Source organism: Adiantum capillus-veneris, chromosome 30 (assembly GCF_014529385.1).
Source record: "Adiantum capillus-veneris isolate H3 chromosome 30, ASM1452938v2, whole genome shotgun sequence".
Taxonomy (NCBI): Eukaryota; Viridiplantae; Streptophyta; class Polypodiopsida; order Polypodiales; family Pteridaceae; genus Adiantum; species Adiantum capillus-veneris.
In genome coordinates, this window is record NC_140960.1 from 75,778,598 (window position 1) to 75,804,695 (window position 26,098).

At 49.3% G+C, this 26,098-nt stretch overlaps 1 protein-coding gene across 1 annotated transcript in view; it reads right to left on the reverse strand.

Moving 5' to 3' along the window:
• Positions 1 to 26,098, reverse strand: part of LOC147418229 (phytyl ester synthase 1, chloroplastic-like) — a 177,919-nt gene that overhangs the window by 127,178 nt on the left and 24,643 nt on the right. Inside the window, exons 3-4 of the mRNA XM_086506917.1 lie at positions 13,271 to 13,326; positions 11,922 to 12,080 (exon numbers count right to left, since the gene is read on the reverse strand). Coding sequence (XP_086363043.1) covers positions 11,922 to 12,080; positions 13,271 to 13,326 — 215 coding nt within the window. The remainder of the gene's footprint in view (positions 1 to 11,921; positions 12,081 to 13,270; positions 13,327 to 26,098) is intronic.

Consider the following 26,098-nt stretch of genomic DNA (forward strand, 5'->3'; position numbering starts at 1 on the left):
TGCACCATCCATGTCCCTCACACGAACCAAGATTACCCGCCTCATCAAACACGATTTGATTCAACTAGACACCAAGTGGACATAGACAAAGCCGACAAGAGAGCTTGGCACGAAGATGGCTTTCTACAGAGAGCATCTTCTTCAGCTCACAGAGGATGAATATATGATCAGACCTACCTATATGGACACTCATTTATCCCATGGGATACAATGTGCTATCGGTCAGATGCACACATCATTGCACCAGCTAGAGATTGAGATAGGCAGATTTAGGAGAGTACTAGCAGAGGCCGGGATTTGCCAATTGTGTCATATAGAGCCAGAGACAGTTACATCACATAACTCATTGTTTAGTGTACTATGAGATACGAGGCCTCTTTCACTATCTATTCAAAGAGGGCTTTGGACCATTGGCTAGAGTCATGAGATATCAGGATCAGAGATGCCTCGGGTTGTTTTTGCTAGAGCTACGCAAACATAAGGAGAGTCTCTTGAGGAGATTAGATAGTGGGAGACATTCATAGAGGGAAATCACTGACTTCTTTAGAGCAGAGCCTCTGCAATCAGATGACCAAGCTTCACAGCAGACTTCAAAGTCCACCTCTACTAAAGGTATGTTGACTGCCAGATCCATTGAGCTTCGAAGAGCCAAACGCCCACGTCTACAAGGGCCACCACGACATCAATGGAGGCTCCAACAAACGATAAGGACTATTCTAGCACGGCATGGAAGACGTCTAGTACAACTATTTACCAGCACAAACATTGATGATACTCTTCAGCGACCAATGCAATACATCCTCAGACAACGCCCGATGCCGGACATGCTCGGACATTGATTCTCATTTTAGCTTTTATTTTACTTCGTACCCAGACATTGTATAAGATCTACCAAGATTGTATCAATTTGGTCTCATAGGTCATTTTGGCCTTCTGAAGACATGTAATAAAAGTTAAAACATTTCATTTCATTCATCTCTCTCTCTCTCTCTCTCTCTCTCTCTCTCTCTCTCTCTCTCTCTCTCTCTCTCTCTCTCTCTCTCAGCAGGGCATCATACCTTCCGTGCTACTGGACTCGCCTTACTCGCCCTCGCCCATGCTCTTCGAATCACCTCAAGAGTTGTCGGCTTCCACATGCGCAACCCAATGGCTGCTTCGCCTCTTTGACTTCTCAAGCTTCCATCAGGCCAAGGAAATTGCAAAAATTGGGAGAAAAAAAAAAAGCAGAAAATCAAAAATGTATGATTGATATGGGGAGCACACATGTATGCATCATGCGGGACAGGCATGTATGTGTGATGTGGACATAGTGGGTTGACTTGGCAGAAGTGCAGATTGTATTTTTTATTTTTGATGGACGTAATGACTGCTTCGCCGGTATGTAAGCCCCATCCGAAGCCAACTTTTGTGCTTACAAACAAGCGGATTACACAAATGGAGAGGGAGATGAAAGACTGGAAAGCAGATATGGAGGGATGGTGGAAAGAGAAGGCCAACCTTCTTTAAATGTTTCTCAACGAAGGCGCGCAGTGGAAGAAAGAGAAAGAGGACCTGCACGCAGAGCTACAAGCACTTAAGGCGGACTCCAAAGCACTTATAGAAGAGGTCTCAGCTCTCAAGCGAGAACTTGCCGATAGAGCGAGCAGTGGACTAGAGGAGGGGGAATTCCAACCTTCGGTAGTAGAGGAAATCAAGGTCATCAAAGAGCAGGTACGGATGATCAAAGAGGAGGAGAAACAAAAGATGGTAAAGACGTCTTCGTGGATGGATGTGATCACAAAGATGCAAAAAAAGGCAGATGAGGCCGAGAAGTGGATAGAAGTCGCTAAGAAAGGCAAAGGGAAAGAAACCACATCTGTCCCCACTCCTACAATCATCAACATGACTCTAGAAGAAGAACAACGAAGGAAAACTAGAACTTTGCATATAAGAGTAACCGGTCTAAAAGACCGAGATGATGTGGAAGGGGAAGTTGAAGAACTTCTCCGCATGGTGGGTAGTGAAGCTACTCATACAAAGGCATGGAGGGTGGGGAAGAAGACACAAGGCAATGGGGAGACTTCAAAAGCGAGAGCTCTAATCATCCGTTTCCCATCCATGGATGGCAAAGAAGGACTTCTTGAAGAAGCGTCCTACACTTAAGAAAACGGGCATATTCCTTGGAGATGACCTCACTCGCACACAGCTTGCGCATATGAGAGAGGTAATGCCAGAGATTCAAGCGGCAAGGGAGAAGGGAAAGACGGCCTTCTACAGAGATGGCCGGGTTGTGATTGTAGAGCGGCGCTCCACATGACGGTGCGAGACCCGTGGGAACACCCTCAAAGGTGCCACGTGGAATTGTAATGGATCTATGCGACTTAATGTGGGTGCCTTTGAGGATAGTTTCAGGGGAAGAGACATCGTCTTCTACTCTGAGACACATCAGGCCCATGGGCAATCTATGCCTCACATCAGTGGATATAGATGGGAGACTGCCTATAGACAGGAGACACGATCAGAGCACAGAGGGCGGGGATCAGGAGGAGTGGCAGTGTTATTTAGGGAGGAGTTGTAGCCATTGATACATATAGCCCGCAGAGATGAGCAAGCTAGGTACATGTGGGTGAGACTGAGAGCAGAGACAGACAGATATCTTTACATTGCTATTTGCTACTTTCCCCCGAGCACGTCAGTGTATGCACCACCCAAAGGACAGTCCCCTTTCTCTATTTTGGATGATGACATATGGGAGTTCTCTAGAGATGGCGACAACATCATTCTAGGGGATTTCAATGCTAGGACTGCCCATCATCAGACAGTATTTTATGATACTTCAGAGGAGATGCTCTAGATGCTGCAGAGATAGGCCTATCCAGACTATCACAAGATGGAGAACACACTGAGTATGGACGACACTTGATAGACATGGGGACTCCACATGGATTGGCCATCTTGAATGGCCTACAGAGATTTCCCGCCTCAGGGGGGTTTTACATGCTTTCCACACAGACATGGAGCCAGCACAGTGGACTATGTCATGGCATAGCCGAGCCTCATCTCTAGTATCCAGGATCTCACGATTGGACCCAGACCTGTTGGTGTGGCAGTGGATCATGCTCTTGTGTCAATGACCATCTCTTTTCAGTTTAGTGTAGCACACAGGCTACGGACAGCAGCCCCTACTCGCTACACCTTCACGCGGGAGACAGACTCTGTATACATAGATGGGATCTACAGACGCCTATGCACAGAGGAGCCAAGGCGACCTCTGGAGGAGCTTACTACTATATTGACACAGACACTACATGATGCAGCAGCAGAGACATAACCACATACCCAGCCTGAGCAGAGACGTCGTTCGGGGAGCATGCCCCAGAACAGTTGGTATGATGAGGAATGCCGGGACACTAGAGCTAGACTTCAGAGGGAGGTGCTTTTGGGAGACATCACTCACAGACAGTCACAGATTGACTTCCGACGCCTAGTGCGGCGGAAGAAAAGGGCATTTTTGGCTCGGCTAGAGCAGGATCTATATCAGCTGTTCTTGAGTCACGACTCACGTGAGGCATGGCGGCTCTTTCAGGAGCACTCTCCCCCCCCCGCTATCACCTCTACAGAGGACTGGGGCCAGTACGCATCATCTCTGTACACAGTTCTTGAGCAGCCCCCCCTTCCCGACCCTCTCGATCCATGCCCACACACATGTGCTTTTTTCACCGCGGAGATGGTGAGGAAGGCCATTGACAGGATGAGGACTGGGAGATCTTACGATCATGATGGTTTAGTGGCTGAGCATTTCATACATGCCAGAGATCTACTAGCAGAGCTTCTAGCAGTGATGTTTAACCGTGCCATGGGTGAGGGCTTGCCTGATATTTGGAGCCTATCTACTATTGTACCTATCTTCAAGTCGGGAGACCCTATGGAGCCTGGGAATTATCGCACTATCATGATTGGACACACATTGGCACGGTTGTACGCATCTATTCTTGAGCAGCAGCTGAGTAGATGGGCAGAGAAGGAGGGGATACGCGTAGCCGGGCAGGCAGGGTTCAGGAGGGGTTTTTCTACTCTTGACCATATCTTGACACTCAGAGCCATCATTGAGGAGGGTAGATCGCGTGGGAGACGGATCTATTGTAGCTTTGCGGATTTCCGCAAAGCATTTGACACAGTGCCTAGAGCTAGATTGATGCGCAGATTACAGCAGATGGGAGTACCCACAAAGCTCATTTGGGGGGTCATGGCATTATACAGGTCAGTAGTGGGGCAAGTACGCACCTCAGAAGGTCTATCCACACCGATTCACTCCACTATTGGGGTGAAGCAGGGCTGCCCGCTCTCTCCTACTCTATTTGGTATGTATGTGGATGAGGTTTCTGACTACATTGAGAGAGATGGTGATAGAGGTGCACAGCTCGCAGGGACATGGATTCCATTATTGTTATATGCTGATGATATTGTGTTGATCTCCGACTCTCCGGAGGGGATGCAACGTCACTTGGATGCTTTGAATAGGTTTGCTCAGGAATGTGGTTTGTCCGTCAACCTTGGTAAAACCAAGGTCATGGTATTTAATACCACCCCACAGTGGATCAGGAGGTCAGCAGCAACATTCACATACGGCCAGGAGATTGTGGAGTATACAGATGCGTACACTTACCTCGGAGTGGTTTTTAGTGGGCCAGCATTTTCATTGAGGAGGGCAGCACAGACTAGACTGACCAGAGCCCATGCAGCATTGGGTAGATTGGAAAGGATGAGTTCACAGGTTCAGTTTCAGGAGCCTAGGACGAAGCTCTGGCTCTTTGACACTCTGGTGGCTTCTGCATTACTTTATGGAGCTGAGATCTGGGGACCTTCATTAGATCATCACGGGAGGACAGGCCGCAGTGATGGATGGGGGGACATGGGGAAGCCTCTGGTCTCTATGATCTCGCGGCTCATTAGAGCCAAGGCCTCAGTACCACGTGCTATTGTTCGAGCAGAGCTAGCTGCCCCCCCACTAGTGGTTGAGGCGCTCACCAGATCGGTCTCCTTCATACACCGCATGTGGGAACTTCCCAGAGACAGATATGCCCGCCTTGCACTTGAGTCCTCTCGACAGTTAGCCATGCAGGGAGATACAGCATGCTGGTATGGGGAGATGACATCATGGTTTCAGGCGCATGGGTTCAGCATAGACAGATTGCCTCCCTTCCAGTACTCACTGGATGCACCCTCTCTGACTCTTACACAGTCCGAGATCACCAGGCTCATCCGCCAGGACTTGACTCAGCTAGACACCAGGAGGACATGGATACAGCCAACACAGGAGCTGGGCACAAAGATGGCTTTCTACAGAGAGCATCTCCTCCAGCTTACGGTTGATGGCTTTGTGACGAGGCCAAGATACATGGACACCCACTTGTCTCATGGGATACGATGTACTATCGGCCAGATACGTACATCTTCACACCAGCTGCGAATCGAGACTGGGAGATACAGCGGAGTACCAGCAGAGGCCAGGACATGTCCCCTGTGTCACATCGAGCCTGAGACAGAGTTGCACTACACATGCCATTGCCCCGTCTACTACGAGATACGAGGCTGCTTCCATTGCTTGTTCAGAGAGGGCTTTGGACCATTCTCCAGAGTCATGCAGTACGAGGATCAGAGATTCTTGGGTTTGTTTTTGCTCGAGCTACGCAGACACAGAGAGAGCCTGATGAGAGGAGAGGCTAGCCAGTCCCAAAGACAGATCACAGATTTCTTTAGAGCTGCCACTGGACACCCGGAGGAGTTACTACCACAGCAGAGCTCGTCGTCTCACACCAAAGGCACACTGATCGACCGAGCGACTGAGCTTGGAAGATCTAGACGCCCACGACTGCGGAGGACTACACAGCATCGACGGAGGCTGCATCAGAGGATTTGGTTCACTTTGGCTCGACATGCACGACGCCCAGTCAGACTATTGACCATGGAGGAGATTGATGAGATCCGCCAGCGACCGATGCTGGATCTCTTGTGATCTAGCTATCCTAGCTAGCTGTTGTTCACACCTAGTAGTTTAGGATTCCATAGTAATTTATTGTGACATTTGTCATTTCATTTTTGTCATTGTTGTCATCTTGTTACCCTAACTCTGACTTTGTATCAGATCCACCACATCGTAACTTTCTGGTCTCATAGGTCACTTTGGCCTTTTGAAGACGTTAATATAACATTTCATCTCTCTCTCTCTCTCTCTCTCTCTCTCTCTCTCTCTCTCTCTCTCTCTCTCTCTCTCTGTGTGTGTGTGTGTGTGTGTGTGTGTGTGTGTGTGTGTGGAGCCTCGGAACTATCGCACTATCATGATTGGACAAACATTGGCACGGTTGTACGCATCTATTCTTGAGCAGCAGTTGTTGGGGTATAGGCGCCTGTGCCTTGCCCGACCGCCCAGAGTCTAGGCGCCCACTGACTTGTATGCCTTATACATAGCATAAGTGTATAGGGGGCTGCTCACTCTTTCAGTCTCCCCACCCATATCCGTGTGTGTGTCTCCTTCTCTCTCTCTCACTCTCCGTCTGTGGTGCTCCCCGATCCCCTTCAATTGGTATATCGTAGACATGGCTAACTCATCAAGATCCTGCCAATCATCATCACGCATAGAATTGGGCTTCGCCGATAAACCACGGAAGGATTTATCCATGGGAGAGATTGATCCCACACGCAAGTCTCGACGGCATAGAGACTTGACATGTTGGCATTGTGGACATAGAGGGCACATTAGGCGTCGATGTTTCAGGCGTTTGAGACAACGGAGGCGACAGATGCGTGATGCAGATTTGGGCATGACAGATGCTAGTGAGATCAGTACGGTGGTTACTGAGTATGCTTGTGACGGCGATGTCACATTTACATCTAGCTTGTCTTCAGACGATCTTATGTCTATAGATTACATATCGGATTGCACATTGTCTTCACATTGGTTATTAGATTCAGATGCTACTTTCCATGTCACGTCGCATCGTGAGTGGTTTAGCACGTTTTCTAGTGGGAGACTTGGTTGTGTGCACATGGCTGATGGTGTTGTGTATGACATTGAGGGTGCAGGAGACGTATCTTTGTCCTTGCCCAATGGTATGAGATTTACCCTGCGTTATGTGCGTTATGTGCCAGATCTGAGACGGGATTTGATCTCAGTCAGACAGTTACGGGATAGTGGATGTCAGATTTCGCTACGAGAGCGAGATTTTGTGATGCATTTGGGTTCGCTAGTGATTGCGAGAGGTGCCAGGAGTGGTACAGGTTACCCATTGCATGTGGATCACGAGAGAGACGGTGTTGTCTCTGTGATCACGCAGCCAGGTAGAGAGCGAGAGAGCAGGCGAGTCTCTTTTGCTCATGGGTTGCAGGGTACTTTGCATGGAGTGCAGAGTAGTGAGCTCGTTGTGCACACAATTGGTGCACGACTTGAGCAGTCACACAGAGAGGTGACAGAGTCAGACATGCATGCTTTGCTAGTAACTGAGCAAAGCAGAGAGTCAGTTGTGCGAGATACTTCTATGCAGGATAGACAGGTAGAGCGGTCTTGCTCTAGTGAGTCACGCCAGGAGGAGGTTGTGCAAGAGTCTATGCATACGGAGTTAGAGCATGAGAGCTCTAGTGAGTCACAGCAGATTGAGTGTTTGCAGTGGATGATTGCAAAGGAGACTGAGATGTCAACGATTCTGCAGTCATTCCTTTCTATGCTCGACAGTGAGCATGGGGATATAGTTGTGCAGGATATGTCTTCCAGCAGACACCTAGAGCAGCTGGTTTGCTCTGAGGTTGCACGACAGGTTGATGCGTCTTTTGTGGACAGTCAGAAGATGCATGTGGCTGACACGCCTTGTCAGTCAGAGATGCCTATTGCCAGGGATATATATGTTGATGCATGCTCCGTAGAGCTAGCAGGGCCCGCTAGCATTGCATCAGCATTCGGTGGTCTCATGTATGAGATGCTGATCTTGAGACCGGATATCGCAGCTGCAGTGGAAGCATTTGCAGTTGGGGTTGTCAGTCGTTTGTTGACTGATGATGGCATAGTGCACGAGGGAGATATGCAGGTATTGTGTACATACTTGCAGTACGTGTGCGGTACGTCTGGTGGTTTATGGACTTACATGGGAGCAGGACAGCCGGATGCACACGATCACAGCCAGCCAGTGGGCATCGGTTGAGAGCGGTTTTCTCTCGCCTTTTGTAGTCTTTAGACTAGGTTCTCTTGCTTAAAGGCACAGTCGCCTTTAAGTGGGAGGTTGTTGGGGTATAGGCACCTGTGCCTTGCCCGACCGCCCAGAGTCTGGGCGCCCACTGACTTGTATACCTTATACATAGCATAAGTGTATAGGGGGCTGCTCACTCTTTGAGTCTCCCCACCCATATCCGTGTGTGTGTCTCCTTCTCTCTCTCTCACTCTCCGTCTGTGGTGCTCCCCGATCCCCTTCAGCAGTTGAGCAGATGGGCAGAGCGGGGGGAATACATGCAGCCGAGCAAGCAGGTTTCAGGAGCGGTTTTTCTACTCTTGACCATATCTTGACACTCAGAGCCATCATTGAGGAGGGCAGATCGTGTGGGAGACGGATCTATTGTAGCTTTGTGGATTTCCGCAAAGCATTTGACACAGTGCCCAGAGCTAGATTGATGCGCAGATTACAGCAGATGGGAGTACCCACAGAGCTCATTTGGGGGGTCATGGCTTTATACAGGTCAGTAGTGGGGGATGTACGCACCCCAAAGGGTCTATCCACACCGGTTTACTCCACTATTGGGGTGAAGCAGGGCTGCCCACTCTCTCCTACTCTATTTGGTATGTATGTAGATGAGGTTTCTGACTACATTGAGAGAGATGGTGATAGAGGTGCAGAGCTGGCAAGGACATGGATTCCACTATTGTTATATGCTGATGATATTGTGTTGATCTCCGACTCTCCGGAGGGGATGCAACGTCACTTGGATGCTTTGTATAGGTTTGCCCACGAAAGTGGTTTGTCCGTCAACCTTGGTAAAACCAAGGTAATGGTATTTAATACCACCCCACAGTGGATCAGGAGGTCAGTGCCCGCCCTCACATACGGACAGGAGAAGGTGGAGTATACAGATGCTTACACTTACCTTGGAGTGGTTTTTAGTGGGCCAGCATTTTCATTGAGGAGGGCAGCAGAGACTAGATTGACCACAGCCCATGCAACATTGGGTAGATTGGAAAGGATGAGTTCACAGGTTCAGTTTCAGAAGCCTCGGACGAAGCTCTGGCTCTTTGACACTTTGGTGGCTTCTGCATTGCTTTATGGAGCTGAGATTTGGGAACCTTCACTGGATCATCACGGGAGGACAGGACGCAATGATGGATGGGGGGACATGGAGAATCCTTGGTCTCTATGATCTCGCCGCTCATTAGAGCCAAGGCTTCAGTACCACGTGTTATTGTACGAGCAGAGCTAGCTGCCCCCCCACTAGTGGTTGAGGCGCTCACCAGGTCTGTCTCCTTCATACACCGCATGTGGGAAATTCCCAAAGACAGATATGCACGCCTTGCACTTGAGTCCTCTCGACAGTTAGCCATGCAAGGAGATACAGCATGTTGGTATGGGGAGATGACATCATGGTTTCAGGCGCATGGGTTCAACATAGACAGATTGCCTCCCTTCCAGTACTCACTGGATGCGTCCTCTCTGACTCTTACACAGTCCGAGATCACCAGGCTCATTCGCTAGGACTTGACTCAGCTAGACACCAGGAGGACATGGATACAGCCAACACAGGAGTTGGGCACGAAGATGGCTTTATACATAGAGTATCTCCTCCAGCTTACGGAGGATGGTTTTGTGACGAGGCCCAGATACATGGACACCCACTTGTCTCATGGGATACGATGTGCCATTGGCCAGATACGCACATCTTCACACCAGCTGCGGATCGAGACTGGGAGATACAGCGGAGTACCAACAGAGGCCGGGACATGCCCCGTATGTCGAGCCTAAGACAAAGTTGCACTACACATGCCACTGCCCTGTCTACTACGAGATACGAGGCCGCTTCCACTGCTTGTTCAGAGAGGGCTTTGGACCATTCTCTAGAGTCATGTAGTACGAGGATCAGAGATGCCTAGGTTTGTTTTGCTCGGGCTGCGCAGACACAGAGAGAGCCTGATGAGAAGAGAGGCTAGCCATTCGCAGAGACAGATGACAGATTTCTTTAGAGCTGCCACTGAACACCCGGAGGAGTTACTACCACAACAGAGCTGGTCGCTTTACACCAGAGGCATACTGATCGACCGAGCGACTGAGCTGGGGAGATCCAGACACCCACGACTACGGAGGACTACACAACATCGACGGAGGCTGCATGAGAGGATTCGGGTCACTTTGGCTCGACATGCACGACGCCCGGTCAGACTACTGACCATGGAGGAGATTGATGAGATCCGCCAGCGGACCGATGCTGGATATCCTGTGATCTAGCTATCCTAGCTAGCTGTTTAGCTGCTTAGTCCAGACTCCACACCTAGCAGTTTAGAATTCCATAGTATTTTATTTTGTCATCTTGTTACTCTGACTTTGTATCAGATCCACCACATTGTAACTTTCTGGTCTCATAGGTCACTTTGGCCTTTTGAAGACATTAATATAACATTTCATTTCATTTCTCTCTCTCTCTCTCTCTCTCTCTCTCTCTCTCTCTCTCTCTCTCTCTCTCTCTCTCTCTCTCTCTCTCTCTCTCGGATGGAGATTACTAGACTCATTTGGTAGGATTTTATCCAACTTGATACCAGGAGGACATGGATAGAGCCATCACGGGAGTTGGGTACGAAGAGGGCTTTCTATAGAGAGCATCTTCTCCAACTCACGATAGACGGCTTCGTCACACGGCCCAGCTACATGGACACACATCTATCTCATGGGTTACGATGTGCCATAGGCCAGATACGCACATCTTCACGCCAGCTTGGGATTGAGACAGGTAGATTCAGAGGCGTACCAGCAGACAAGAGGATATGTCAATTATGCCATGCAGAGCCAGAGACAGAGTTTCACTCATATGTCACTGCACAGTCTACTATGAGATTCGGGGACGCTTTCACTGTTATTTAGAGATGGCTTTGACTCGTTAGATAGAGTCATGAGATATCAGGATCAGAGATGTCTCGGATTATTTCTACTTGAGATACAGAGACATAGAGACTCTTTATAGAGAGGACATAGACAGAGACAGTCCCAGAGACGCATTTCCGATTTCTTCAGTCCGAGTACCACAGAGGCAAAGGGGCCACCACCACCACAGAGCTCGGTTCCCACCCATACACACACCAGTGGTACTCTCATTGACCGAGCTTTAGACTTGGGGAGATCGAGACGACCACGACTGAGGAGGGGAGCCACGCAGCACCGACGGAGATTGCGGCAGAGGATCCACAGGATTCTAGCACGACACCCAAAGTGTCGATCAGGATAGGCTTCATGTTACTGCTATATTGTATCATGGTGACACTTATCCCCACTTTGTACCTTTGTCGCATTATACCATTGCTCAGCTTACCAGCCACCCATAGGAGTCGGTAGCACTCCTATCTCAGTTTCTAGTTTGTAGTTTTCTTTGTTTGTACCAGACTTGTTAATAGACTCACCATTGTAATTAGTTTGGTCTCATAGGTCATTTTGGCCTTTAGTAGACGTTAATATATCATATCATATCATCTCTCTCTCTCTATCTATCTATCTATCTATCTATCTATCTATATATATATATATATAATATATATATAGAGAGAGAGAGAGACGCACACAACAACAACAACAACAAGAAAGACCATCATCTCATTCTCTCATTCATCTTTCATACAACAAAAAAGATAATCAGAACCATTTTCATATGAAAGAAATAAAAAAATCTGTGAGCAGTTCTAAAGAGTGAGAAACACAGCTACTTACAAGGATTCGCTAAAACAAGCACAAGATCCATTTTTGGGTTTCGAGCAGCAATTGCTAGAGCAAGGGCTCCACCAAGTGAATCCCCAACTAGATAGATAGGCTTGGAAGGTGTCTTGTATGATTCTTCTCTTAGAACATTTTCCACCAGCTTGCTGAGACCTAAAAAATTGACAATAAGAACTTGAAATGACATGAAAATGCCCTGTTTGATTGATTGAATGGCATGTGCATAGAAATACAACAGAACTTGGTAAAAGTAGTCTCAACATTGTGGCAATCCTCCTTCACTAGACTTTACAATTAAGGGAAGTCCAAATATTGAATGGAAGATACTCAATCCATCTTATTTAAGCATAAATAAGGGCATGATTACTCATAAAAGCCTTCATCTTCCCTCTCTCCAAATTAACAAATGACAGTAAGGAATATTACCAACTCACACAGTTCAACAAACTGCGAAGTCACTAGAAAGTTGTAACTTGATCTCCACACTATTGCTTGCGTTATGACAAATTATAGTGTTAAATACTTAAGCCATCTCTTCCTTGCAAAAAATTCCGTGCCACAAGCTTGCATAATAAGCCAAGAGGCTAAGTTCTAAGCCCTCTCGAAAAAGAATATGCACAATTAACTAGAATGACTGAGATCCGGCAATGGTTAAAGCTTTTATCACTTCAGCTGGACAGTTATCATTCCAAACTTGCACACAGCTCTTTAAGTTCTCCATGCCACCTTCAAGCATAAAAAACACACTACTAATAATGTTCCCCTAACACAACATGGAGACTCATTGATGTTGCAGATGGTGACATGCATCAATACCCTTATGGTGGACGCCGCAAAGACAAAAGTCAAATAAAATATCCAATCAAAAGTCTAGATAACCAACTCAAAAGGCAAACAGATCCTGGCAATACATCCAAAGCAATAAGTCATCAACTTTAGTAAATACTTGCACTTGCTTTATGCTAATGTGTCTATGGCATAAGAAATCCTAAACTTGTAACCTTTGACTCTTGGCTAGACGAAATTATTGGAAAAAGGGAGCATACAAAAGAATCCAGGGAAGGAGTCAAAAAGAAACTACATTTTTTTGGCTCTTATAAAAGCTGAACTTCTGTACATAATCTAATCTATCTGAAACACACAGCTAATATACAAGTTATTTGCACTTTTAATTCCAAACCTTGAAAAGGCTCAATTCTTCAACACCCACCTTGCTTCAAATTAAAAAAGGAGACTTGCTCCAAATGCAAAACTGATTACTAGAAACAAAACTGCTTATGACTTATTCAAATGCAAACATGGTTAACTAATAATACAAAATATAAAAGCTGAAAACTCTCCACCTTCAATAGGAGTGCGATCAGTGATAGGAATGTGTAGACAGCGGACTTCAAACATCCTGAAAACCATGGTAAGAAGTTAGAGAAGTCCTCTAGAAATTCTAAGGCTCAGAAAGCATCACAATTACACAACAGAGTCCTTAATTGCACTTCTTAATGATATCACAAGTTGATATCAAATCCTTAGGTCGTAGAAGCATATTGGTGTCATACAAGCAAGATCCCCCCCCCCCCCCCTCCCATTGCCAAGAAAAGAAAAAATTGAGCAAAAGCATGTGTACAAGTTTTTGTAAGTTTGCCGGAAACCGGTGACTAGAATTAACACTTCAAACAAAGCACGGCCTGGGAGCTAAAGTGCTTCCAAGCAGACAGTGACACCCTGTAGGCCCCAAAGACTGGCGCCCCTTTCGGTATTTCTTTATTCGTATAAAACTTGAGGGAAGACCTGCAAGTTCCTACGAGCTGTCCCGCTTTTACCGGGCTAAAAATGACCTACTCTATCTCGATTTCGGCAGCATAACCGCCATAGGAGGCTTCACAGACAAAACCCCATGTAAAGGTGACTTTCCCGGCGCATTCGAGCACTTTCGCAAACCTGGCAAGAATCTGCAGCACGCTTAATTCTCTGTTTTCTGCCCCGAAAATGCACCAAATCACCTTACAATGATACCCTCGCTTCCCTGAAGCTCCTTGGGGTATTAGAAATCAATTAGGGTCAAAACCCTAAACCTGCAAAAATACACAGCAGGCTGTAATTTACTCTTGAACTCCTTGGTCTTCTTGTTCTTTTTATCGCTGTCTCAACTATCAGTAGGGGATGCGGTCTCCTCCTCTAAACTGCTAGATGGCTCCCTTTGCCTTCTTGACTTTTTCAAATTTCTGTTTTTCTTGCTTTTTCTCCGCTTCTTCCGCTTTTCTCATCCTCTCTAGAACTAGGGGGACGATGAATTGTCCAAACTCTTTGAAGACGAAGAAGAATTTCGATCATACTGGAATGAACATGCTTCTTGGATTTGCTTACCACCTCGAAAGTCAACTTCTTGCCAAAATAACCGAGGAAACCCGTTGATTTCTTCTTCTTCCAAGAGTGCTTTAAGCTTTGTATCAGCCATTTGTCTTCTTTTCAATAACTTTGTCAAACTCTTTCTGCGAATACAGTTTCTGATTTTCTCTACTCTGCTTTTCTTTCTGCATCACTACCATCTTCAGAGGAGAATCGACACCCTCTCGCCATCTCCCGTGAATCTCATCAAGCAAGTAATTCTCTAGGGCATCCACATATTTCGAGTCTTTGGAGTACTTGATCGATCTTTTCACACACGTGTCAACCTGTAGTTGACGTTTGTACTCCGCTCTGTCGAGATTCCCCACCGTAAATTTGCCAAAATCTCTGTTAATTTCTTATGTTCCCATGCTGGGACTCATCTTTTCTTCATCTCCCCGCAGACCAAAGGTCGGAGGGGTGTCGTCTCTGTTAGATTCTCTGCGGGAACCCATCTGTGCTGAAAGGATCGAAGCCTTCGTAGAAGAAGAATCGTCATGAGCTCTAATACCACTGTAATAGACTTGGAACTCCAAGCCAAAGATCTACTACAACACACAAACTAAATCTCCAAATAACTGAACTTGACTAGAGAGAGAGAGAGAGAGAGAGAGAGAGAGAGTGTCAACATGGCACGCGGAGTTCCAAGCCAAGATGTACCAACCCCAAACACTGGCACCCCTTTCGGTATTTCTTTATTATTGCTTCGTAAAGGTACAACTCCCGAGTGTCCTATTCTCCAAGACTACATCTAGATGATCTCTAGAGTGAGGCCCCAAGGGTCCTTAAAAACAGTACAAGGGATGCCCAAAAGCAGAGCCCCAAAAGCATCATTTCTAAGAGCTCTTGCACCCAATAGCATCTGCTCTCAAAAGCCCTCGCGAAAAGCTAAACAAACCATCCAGCACAATTCACGGAAATCTTATAGCCTGCTACATCAGCATGTCACCGCAAAATGCAAAAATCAGCCCCAGAGCTAAAGCTTTTGAGTTTTAGGGTTTAAGCCCCTCGGCCGATGCTCCATAAGTTGGTAGGGGTTAGTTTTTAAAACCCTAACCGCCTTAGGCCCCATGGCCAAATCTTCACAGTTCTTCTTGGTTCTCTAGCCCCTTGTCCTCTCTGCCACTTCCTCAGTTAGGCATGCCATGTCATTAACTTTTGACAGGCACTTCAACAAGAAATGAGACCACAAACGCTTCTAAGCCTTATTCAAAAAGTGTCTTTCTGTTTGCTTTGTTTCTACGCTTCACATTGTTGATGATCGGCTTATCAGAACCAATTTGCCTAGGCCGGTAAATCCACTTGGATATGATGAGTAAATCCACTGGATTTTTTGAGCCACATTCAATTAAGAGAGTGGCATAAAAAGTCAGAAAGTTCTTAAGTTTTACAAAGGAACACTGCCTACGCAGTAGGTAGGCTTGGTTGTAGCAAGCAAAGTGGGATTATCATCTAATATGCATCAATTTTAGGACACAATTTACACTCTTTTGGACATGCTGAAGGTGTTAAATGCGCTCCCATAATCGTATTGACATCAATCATCTCCCACTCCAAATTTACAATTTTTCTCTAGATGAATCCAGGATAAGCCAAGATTCACCCTTAAAGAAAAGTGCGCACTGCATCAATTTAAGGACACAACTAACACTCATTTTGGCATGCTGAAGCAAGTGTAAAATGTGCTCATATAAGTGTATTGACGTTGATAAGCTACTTTTGGTATGTACATAGTAGTGGATATTTGCACAGACATATGTACAAATAAGTGTAAATGCATGCATTTGGAAGCTTTGCCAATGTGATATTGGGTTTGAAATATGATGGACCATGTATACATTGTACATAATCAGGTTTGCGAGTCGGCAGTCACGCACATGTACATACCTAAATAATCAGGTTTGCGTGTCGGCAATCACGCATTTGTACATGGACAAGTTTGCGTGTCGGCAATCACGCACATTGTACATAGTCAGGTTTGTGTGTCGGCAGTCACGCACATGTACATATCTAGATAGGGTGTCGGAGCCTTGAATGTGGTGCTAGGTGGCTTCTTTTGGCTCTAGGGTATGCTTTTGAGCTTTCTAGAATGTAAATAATGCAAGTGGGAAGTGTTAATATACTCATCTCGCCCCGAAAGTTTGACACGTGGGGTAACTATCTATTTGCGACGCTCGATATGCGGTGATGCGTAAACCGCCTTAAAAGTGGTCAAAAATGGAATTTTGGTATGTGGCCATGCAATTTGAGTATCAAGGATCAAGCCTACAAAATTTGGAGAAAATTGAAATTATCAATCTGAGTACACGGGGCTTGCTACTGCTGCTTCGCACGCCATCTCCCCCCCCCAGTGCTGCCCACTGCCCTTGCTGCCTCGCTGCCTGACAGCGCAGCTTGCCCCCGCGTTGGCTACCCGCCCGCCTCTGTCGCCCGTTGCCTGCCCTGCGCTGCCCTCCTGCCTTGCCACCCCAGTCACCCCCTCCAGCTGCCGCCAGCGCTCCCATTTGCCTCAGCCCACTGGCCCCCCCCCCCCCCCCCCCCCCCCCCCCCCCCGTCTGCTCGCCCGCCTGGTTCCCACCCCGACATCCCTGCAACTCAGCCCATTCACTTTCATTCTTGGGGCTTTCTGTGCCGGATTGCAACATCTTCCCATCGTCATCTTCTTACGACACAGCAGTAGACACAGATGGAGGCTCCAGCTTCGCCACAGAGGGACTCGCCAGAAGCCCCCTCGCCCGACCCCGCTGAGCCCACCGTTCGACTTGCTCTCTCGCCGAGACAGAGCAAGCGAGCCTTGCTGCAGAGGTAGAGCGATTGCAGGCGACTTCGGTCATCTGCAAGATTCTCGGCACCCGACCTAGCAGAGGAGAGCTGCGAGACCTTCCCCTGGCCCGCCTTCTCGCAGAGGTGGGCAAGATCTTGGATGTCCAGATTCTCGGACGGGTTACTATCAGATCGAGTTCGAGACCTCCGAGATGGCGTCCAAGGTCATAGCTATGAGTCCACTGGCCATTCGAGCATCACGCACCCACTTTCGACAGTGGCGACATGGTTTTGACCCGGCCTCGTATGTTCTAGTAGAGGAGGCAGACATCCCCATCTCAGTCTGCTTTCCGGGTTTACGGAGAGAGTACTTACCACTTCTTTCTAGGATCGGCTCCGCCATTGGGTCTGTCCTAGAGACACCTCGTACAACAGCATCAGTAGCTGCCAAGGCGGAAGGCAACCCCTCAGTTCGAGTTTTGGTCAGAGATACCCACACGCTCCCGAAGGTTATCCATCCTTCTACCTCGGGTGAGTGGGGGCTGGTTTAGACAGAGTGTGGAGTACTCGGGCCTCCCGAACCAGTGCTTCATTTGCCGACAGATGGGCCATCTCGCAAAGGCCTGTCCACGGAGGAGGCCGAGACCTACACCACAGCCTCAGCCCCAGCCTGCTAGCTCTGGCCCGCAGCCACAGCCAGCTGCACATCGCACACATGCAGAGCCACCCTCCGAGCCTGGGGCTCCAGCGAAGGAGGGGTGGTCACTGGTAACAGGCCCGTGGCCGACGACGCCAGGGGCCACAGCGTCAGCCTGGCACTCAGAGTGGCCCTCAGGTGCCTACTTAGCAGCAGTGGGTTCCCACGGGGAAACGCTTTGGTCCTCTTGAGCAGGAGGAGATCCCTGCGCCAGCCCCCACCTCCGCTTCACCCTCGACAGCTGCTCCCCCCCCCCCAGAGTTCCCCCCTTCTCTCTCATCCTCCCCCCCCCCGCCTTTTGCTCCCGTCGCCTCTCCACCTCGCCCCTTTACCTCTGTCGCCCCATCCCGCCCCTCTTCTCCTCCGCTCCCCCCTGCTCCTTCTCCCCCCCCTCCTGCTCCAGTTTCACAGTCGACTCAGGAGACAGGTCCCTCTCCGGCGACTAGGAGATCTCTTGGCAGCACCTTTGCCACGAGTCGCCTAGCGAGAGAGGGTCAGCCCTTCTTGCGGCCCCTTTGCAAATTCAGGCATCTTCCCTTGCAGCTATCCCTCGTGGTTTGACGAGCATTGACATCCTACGTCTCTGGGACTTCTTCAACTACGGGTTCACTCGTTTTCTCGGCGATTCCGCAGGAGACCATGAGGCAGCCTGCTTCAGGGTCCATGTTTTGTTCCTCGCCACTAGGGGGACAGAGGCCTTGGACTCAGCAGTTGGTTTCTCCTTCCCCCTCTGTGGTAGGGCCGAGACAGAGTGGTCCCTCGACTCAGTGGTGGGATGGTTGCATACACAGGTCCTAGAGTTCTCTCACCACATGGGAGAACTTGGAGTTACAGATTTGCTGCAGACTTTGTGGCCATTGGCCAAGTTTGCGGTGACACCCCCAGACTCGGCAGGATGTAGGCACATTGTGGTGTACTTCTTTGCTGATACGCAGTGTTTGCCTTGCTATGTATACATTCATGAGGACTCTTGGACAGAGGAGGTTGCTTTACGCACGGCTCGCTCTGCTTGGGCTTGGGCTAGGCACTCACTGCAGTCACGCCAATCTAGAGGACGCTCGAATGCGGATTACTCCCCATCCAAGCCAGCCTCGAAGATAGCCCGTCTTGCTGCTGCGGCAGCATCTGTTCTCTCTCGCTCCCCATGAGGATCGTCTCATGGAACGTGCACGGACTAGGAGGGCCCCAGTTTCAACGACAGCGGGGCCGATTGCGTCAAGAGCTTCAGCGTTGCCTTGTGGGAGGAGAGATTGATCTCCTTATGCTTCAGGAGCACCATCTATGTGAGAGCCGCATTCAGCGATGTGGTCAGATTTTGCGTGGACGATATGATACCTTTTGGTCAGCTGCTTTTGGACCTGGAGGCATCCAGGGTGGGGTATGTATGACTATTGCGGACTCATTGCAGCAGGCCATTGTGGGCAGAGGAATTATTGTGCCAGGCAGGGCTCAGTGGATTACTATGCAGGTTCAGGGTGGCCTTGTGGGCTTCCTGAACACCTATGCGTCCAATGTGGCGAGTGCTCGTGCAGAGTCTTGGTCACAAATTGTTGAGTCTTTGCCGCAGGCCGATCATTGGTGTGTAGGAGGGGACTTCAACATGTTGGAGGACCCTTCTGACAGGATTGGTGGCAGCCAAGCTACTGTGCATGGAGTCGAGTTGGCAGCTTGGGAGAGCCTGTGTATGACTTTGAGGGTCTCGGATACATGGCAGCACTCTGGTTTTGTGAGGCCCCCAGACAGTCTTGCCTTCTCTAGATCGGACCGCAGAGGGGGAGGAGTGAATCTATCGCGGATAGATCGCTTCTACACTAGTGACCACTTAAGTGACTTGGGGGGATCAGTGGGCATCCTGGTAGGGACATCCTTCTCGGACAATGCACCAGTGATCCTCACAGTGGCAGACAGGCAGAGGAGTGGGAGAACGATGCTTCGCATCCCAAAGAGGGTCTTGTTGGACTCAACACTCAAAGAGAGGGTAGAGGCTCTCTGGAAAGAGGGCATGGACAGCCAGTTTTCACCTGCACACAGAGTGGCCTCAGGCTTGGCTCAGCTTAGCCACTTTTTTCTTCAGGAGTCTCTGGCTCGCCGGGCTGCAGCGAGAGAGGAGGAGCAGCGTCTCAGACGAGGCATTGCTTCACTACAAAGAATGCAGGAGCAGCATCCAGACAGTCCATGGGTGGAGGAGCAGTTACAGCAGGCTCGACGAGAGCTTGCTAGCACAGAGGAGAGGCGTCATGAGTTTGCCTTTCACCGACAGGCATCTCAGTGGACTCAGGTAGGTGACAGAGTGACTGGTGCTTTTTTTGAGACAGTGGGACCCTGGCACTCGCATGCCAAGGTCATTCAGCTGAGGAGGCCCGATGGGTCAGTTGCTTGTGAGCCCGAGGATATGCGCGCACTTGCTACGGACTTTTACCGTGAGTTACTGTCGGCGGTTGAGCCTCAGTCAGAGCGGCAGGATGCATGCAGGGAGCAGGTTTGGGCATAGATACCATGTCTTGTGACAGAGGAGATGCGCCAGAGGCTAGAGATGCCACTTCAGCTTGAGGAGCTGCACACGGCTCTTAGGGCCCTCCCTCGTGGTAGCTGTCCAGGTGAGGATGGGTTGACTCCCAGCTTTTTCTTGGAGTACTGGGACCTACTTGGCCCACATCTTTGTAGTGCTTTTCAGTACATTTTGCACACAGAAGTGATGCCTGACAGCATGAGTGAGGGCCTGATCTACCTCATTCCCAAGGAGGGTGGCTCCTTGGATGAGATTCGACAGTGGCGCCCCATCACCATCCTCAACTCAGCCTACAAAATTCTTGCCAAGGCTCTAAGTTTGAGGATTCATCCACATTTAGAGAGCCTTATACATGGGACTCAGACAGGTTTTGTCAAGGAACGCAGTATCCTTGACAACATCTTTACTTTCTGGGAGGCTTCTGCCCTAGCACGGCTCAATGGTGAGGACCTTGTGATTCTTCTTCTCGATTTTGAGAAGGCATACGACAGAGTTGACTGGGACTTTCTGGAGGGCACTCTACGCAGGATGGGCTTCTCAAATGCTTGGATCAGAGGGGTGTCAGCTTTGTAAAGACAGGCTCACAGTCAGGTGCTTTTGGCAGGAGGGAGAGGTGACCGCTTCATGCTCACACGCTCGGTCAAACAGGGTTGTCCTCTTGCCCCCTTTCTCTTTCTGTTCTATGCGGAGGCGATGAGCAGATTTTTGGTGTCACAGCAGGTTGGTATTCGGGGCTTAGCACTCCCTATTCGGGGAGATGACCTACTCGATGTTGAGTTTGCCAATGACTCGGCCTTGTACTTAGATGGCCAGGAGGCCAATCTTCACAGATGTGAGTAGGCTTTGGAGACCTTCTGTTGTGCATCGGGCGCATTGATCAACTGGAGAATGACAGTGGCTTTCTCGGTTGGTAGTGCTCATGTGCCAGATTGGATGCCAGGAGAGGGTTTCAAGTGGATTCCCCCAGGGACTGCAGTTCGATACTTGGGTTGTCAGGTTGGTTTGGACTTGTCTCCCGAGCAGCAGATTGCTCCTCTTCTCCTGTCCATCAGGCGAAAGCTGTTACATTGGAGCTCACCACGACTTTCGCTGGCTGGTAGAGTAGTAGTTGCCAACCAGGTGCTGTTGGCGACTATGTGGTACATCACTTCCTGCTAGATCTTCTCGAGTTCTTGTATCAGCCAGGTAGAGAGGCTGATCGGGAACTTTCTTTGGTCAGGACGTGACACTCAAATAGCCCGAGACAAGGCGGCTTGGTCAGTCATCACGCTTCCCTGTTCTCAGGGAGGGCTTGGGATCATTGATCCAGCACAGCAGAGCAGAGCAGAGCCCTTCTTGGGAAGTTCATAGTCAGAGGCCTTCTTCCAGGGAGGAGCCCTAGAAGGAGTTCTTGCTGCAGAGGCTTCGAGCTAAGGTGCCTCAGTCAGGAGGCCCTTGGCAACCTTTGACCAGATGGATCTTTACAGAGATGCGCCGAGTTGGTTTGAGCAGGAGACTGGAGGACCGCTTCGCTGTGAGTTTGCTTCGATCTTGGGAGCTCTTACGGCGTGGCTTGGAGCAGAGACAGCCGACGTGCACGGAAGAGCGCCTACGGCAGCCCCTCGTCTGGAACCCCATGGTTAGCACTCAGAGAGGCCACTTGGTTGGTAGCCGGCCTCATGTTTCCTGGGGTCCCATGGCAGCAGGTCCAGCGCGCTCTCTAGGTGACTGGCTAGAGTTCACAGGTTTGTCAGAGGAGGTGCAGGGTTTCCAGCTACAGGGCATGAGAGGGGTGCAGAGCATGTGTCAGGACATCTCAGAGTCAGTTCCAGCTGAGTGGCTCACGCCTCTCGAGCCAGTAGCACCGCGGTGGATGGGAGCCTTCACACGACTGGAGGTTCTCATTTCAGTCAGGGCCTGCTCAGAGACTGTCCCAGCCCTGTTCTTCGAGCTTCAGGGTGGGAGACGATTACAGCGAGTTGCAGTAGAAGCCCCGCAGGTAGCAGAATGCTGCTTTCACAGGATCCGAGTTGGGGGCATCTGTGGGAGGACTTGCGTCATAGACCCTGACCCAACAGCTCTTGAGACTAGACATTGGAGGCTATGGGCTTGGGAGTGTTGTCCACTGGCACGAGTACAGTGGGATCCTTGTGAGTGGCTATGGAGGGACCCCTTCTTTTCTGCAGACCACCCAGGAGTCCCCTTCTTTCAGTACACTGTTAGGCTTGGACGTCATATACTTGCAGCACAGAGAGAGACCCGCCCCGCTGCAGCACATCATTGGCAGGAGGAGGGCCTCACAGTCGAGTTCTTGGCAGCATTTTGGCAGAGGTTGTGGGACTCCAGACAACCGAGGCGCGTCACTTTGTTTCAGTGGCTGGTTGCACACAGAGCTACAGCAGTAGGGAGCTGGCTTGTGCATAGAGGTCTCTCGGCCGCATGTGCAGCCTGTGACCAGTTGGTGGAGAGTCAGCGTCATTGTCTTTGGGACTGTCCCTCGGCCCAACACGTGTGGCTACGAGTTCTTCGGCTGATGCCTACTCTCTCCACGGCTAGACAGTAAACTTGGGGGGCAGCGGTTTGGTCCACTCTCATGGGTCGAGCACTTCAGTTTGAGCTATCTTCCACCAGCAGGATGATAGTGATACAGGGGGGGCGACCTACACTCCATCCTGCTATAGAGCTTACCCACAGGAGTGGTGCAGTGAGAGAGGAGTGTTGGGAGCACATCAGTGGCCTAACACTTTGGTTCATCTGGCGGGCCCGCTGTTTCCGCATTTTTGAGGCTCGCTCTGTGCCACCAGCAGAGACTGTTCGTGACTTTTGGCTAGAGCTGATCCATACTCTCAGAGGACAGCTTGAGGGACTATAGGGCAGCTCCGACCGCATGCGGGAGCGCCGCGAGGCTTTCCTTCGACTCTAGCGCCCTGGGCCTTTCTACACCATTGTCCAGGGTGTGCTCAGATGGCACTATCGTCCACCTGTGTGGCTCTTCCCTCCTCCCATCTCTTGATTTAGCCTCATTGTATATATGTTGTTCTTTCATTGGGAGAGTCTCCCCATCATGTTTGTTGTAGCCCTCTCTTGCAGAGGTGCTTGTAGCCCTATGGGTAGTTTTCATCAACTAATAGAAGGATCTTTTTCTCGGAAAAAAAAAATTGGAGTTTGTTCGGGGTTTTTTGCACAAGAAAAGCTTGTCGGAGGGTCAAAACTAGCCAGAAATGGTCAAAAAATGGGCTAGAAGGGTGTGAAAGGGCTTTTTTTCTGCATCACCAATGGTGGTCGTGGTGGCTCAAGCTTGGGGGTTGCTTGCTTCATAAAAAACCTACAATTTTTCTCATTTGGAGGACACAAGAGGGTTTCTACAACATGATCTAGTGCAGTCTGTAGCGCGGATAATGTGTCGTGCTCTCTACAGTGGGTGGTCCTTAGTGCAATGTGCGTGACAATCTCACTCAAACAGACTGAAAAGAAAGGAACAATAGACATCAACAAAGCTCACAAAGGCACAACAGCAGACCAGAACATATGACTCGACTATCTCAAAGAACTGATACAGACTCTGGCGTGGCAGCACACTCAGCTCCAGCCTAGGACTCACAGGTACAATGCGGGTGTCGAGGCTCAGATGTGCCGGGATGGTGAAGACGTGCTCTGTGTATAGACTCACTCTAGACGACTACGTGAAAGATGATCCACATGACCCAATAGCTACTACTCATATATACGACCATAAAGAGACACCAACGGCTCATAAATGACAGCACCTAAGTCTATCCCCACTGGGTGGCGGTGGTGACCTGGCCACGATAAACCCAACGTGTTGCTGCCCAACGAGTCCGTCTAGTATGAACCGACCAAACCAAAGACCAACTGTAAAGTCCAAACTGTACTAACTGTCCTGTGGAAGTGACATTGTAGCCTGCTACAGGTTGCCCGCCACAAGACCGCTGCAGAACTGAAGAACTGAAAGATCGGCAATCTATTGTTGGTAGTCGGATGATGGAGGAGGAGGAGGAGGAGGAGGAGGAGGAGGAGGAGGAGGAGGAGGAGGAGGAGGCTGGTAGAAAGGTGGGTAAGGAGATGGAGGCCATGTGTATGGTGAGGGGTAGTGGCCATGAGGAGGGTACATCGGATATGGAGTAGCCACCCCATGAGCAGCAGCAGACTGAGTAGGGTGAGTAGGTGGAGCAGGTGGAAACCCAGGAAAAGACTGAGTAGGCTGAGAAGGCTGAGAAGGTGGGACGGGTGGAAACCCCGAGAAAGACTGAGTAGGCTGAGATGGTGGAACAGGTGGTTGGAATCCAGGCAAGCTGTAGAAGTGCTAAAGGAAAGAGGTGGACTGGGAGGGGGAGGGCATAGAGGGTCCATGAAATTGTGATGAAGCCGATCCTGCTGGCTTAGACTCCATCTTGGTAGGATTTGTTTTCTCTGTTGTTTGAGAATCCCCTAAATGGCCTTGGGAAACATCCGTCTGTATCTAAGTTTCCATAGTAGGAACTTGCGTAGAAACCGGGGCTGTAGCTGTAGCTGTAGCTGTCTGTGAAATGGCTACAGCTTGGTATTTGGCACATGAGGGACACACTGTATGTACCACAGGAGAGAGGTCCTCAACTGCGGCCATATCATCTACCTCTTTTAACTGTATTTGTTGAGTGCGGACAATATGTTTGAGGTCTACTACCTGTTGAGTGAGGACCTTAATGCGATCTTGAGCCGTATCAATTAACATGTCCCTATCCATCGCTCGTTGAAGATGGCTGCGCACTTCCCTTTGCATACTGTCATAGACAGCCCGATGCAGACCGTTGGTACCTTGCAATGAGAGGGCTACATCCATAATCGTCGAAATGGCTCTTCTGTCCACATCTAAAAGTTTGTCGGCTTGAGGCGCAAAATTAGCATATATGTCAGGCTGTTCAGATGTAGGTGTCCCAGAGCTAGATGCCCCTGCAGTATCCCTAGGTGCCCCTGCACTAAGAGTAGTACGTGGTGCTGCCGACACAACTGGAGTTTGTGTTTTGGTGCTTGCAACACTACTCACAAGAGGTGGTGCGAAAGTAGAGGTGGCCACAAAATTAGTCACGCACACTCTTGGTGTTGCAGTATTGACGTCAGAGATTTTGACCTGTGATTCGGAGAAGGGTAGTGTTGCTAGCTGCTCAGTCGAATCTTTTTGTACTTTTGCCCTCTTGCGCAAGGTGCCTTTCCCTTTGGCCATTTTGGAACGGCCTTGTTCTTGTTCTTTGGCTTCATCTTGCACGGTGAGAACAGCGGTTGCATCTGCCTTTTGTTGCATAATTTGCACTACCCAATACATAATAGGGGCTGCATAGCAATTGAACCTCTCCGCTTTCCCTTTACGCTGAGTCCGAAAACGCTTTGCCCTGTCCTGTAGCGCTTTAAACAGCAGATGGTGAAACGGATACGGCAGACAGTGGTAGAGACAAAAAAAAGCATCGCATATTCCTGGAGAACCTGGAGAAGATGGAACTACTGCTCTTTCCGGTGCGCACAGTAAAAAATAATACTGTAAAATTGAATACAGCTGCTGACTCCTATGATAGTCTGCATGTGAGTGCAGCAACAGTTCCTGGCACGCATTTGCAGTGTCTTCAGGGGAGAGATTCGAGAAGGTTTTGGTGGCGGGCAAAGGTGCCAGCACATTCAATATTCCCATAGCCTGTCCGATATCCTCCACTGTAACTGTAGTTCCATTTAGCTTTGGAAAAGTAAGCAAGAGGGCACTTAGCTTGGTACTAGAGATTGTCCAGGACAACTCGGCCTGAGCCAAATTTTGGAGACCCAAGCGTATCATTTGCTACTGAGAGAACACATCTT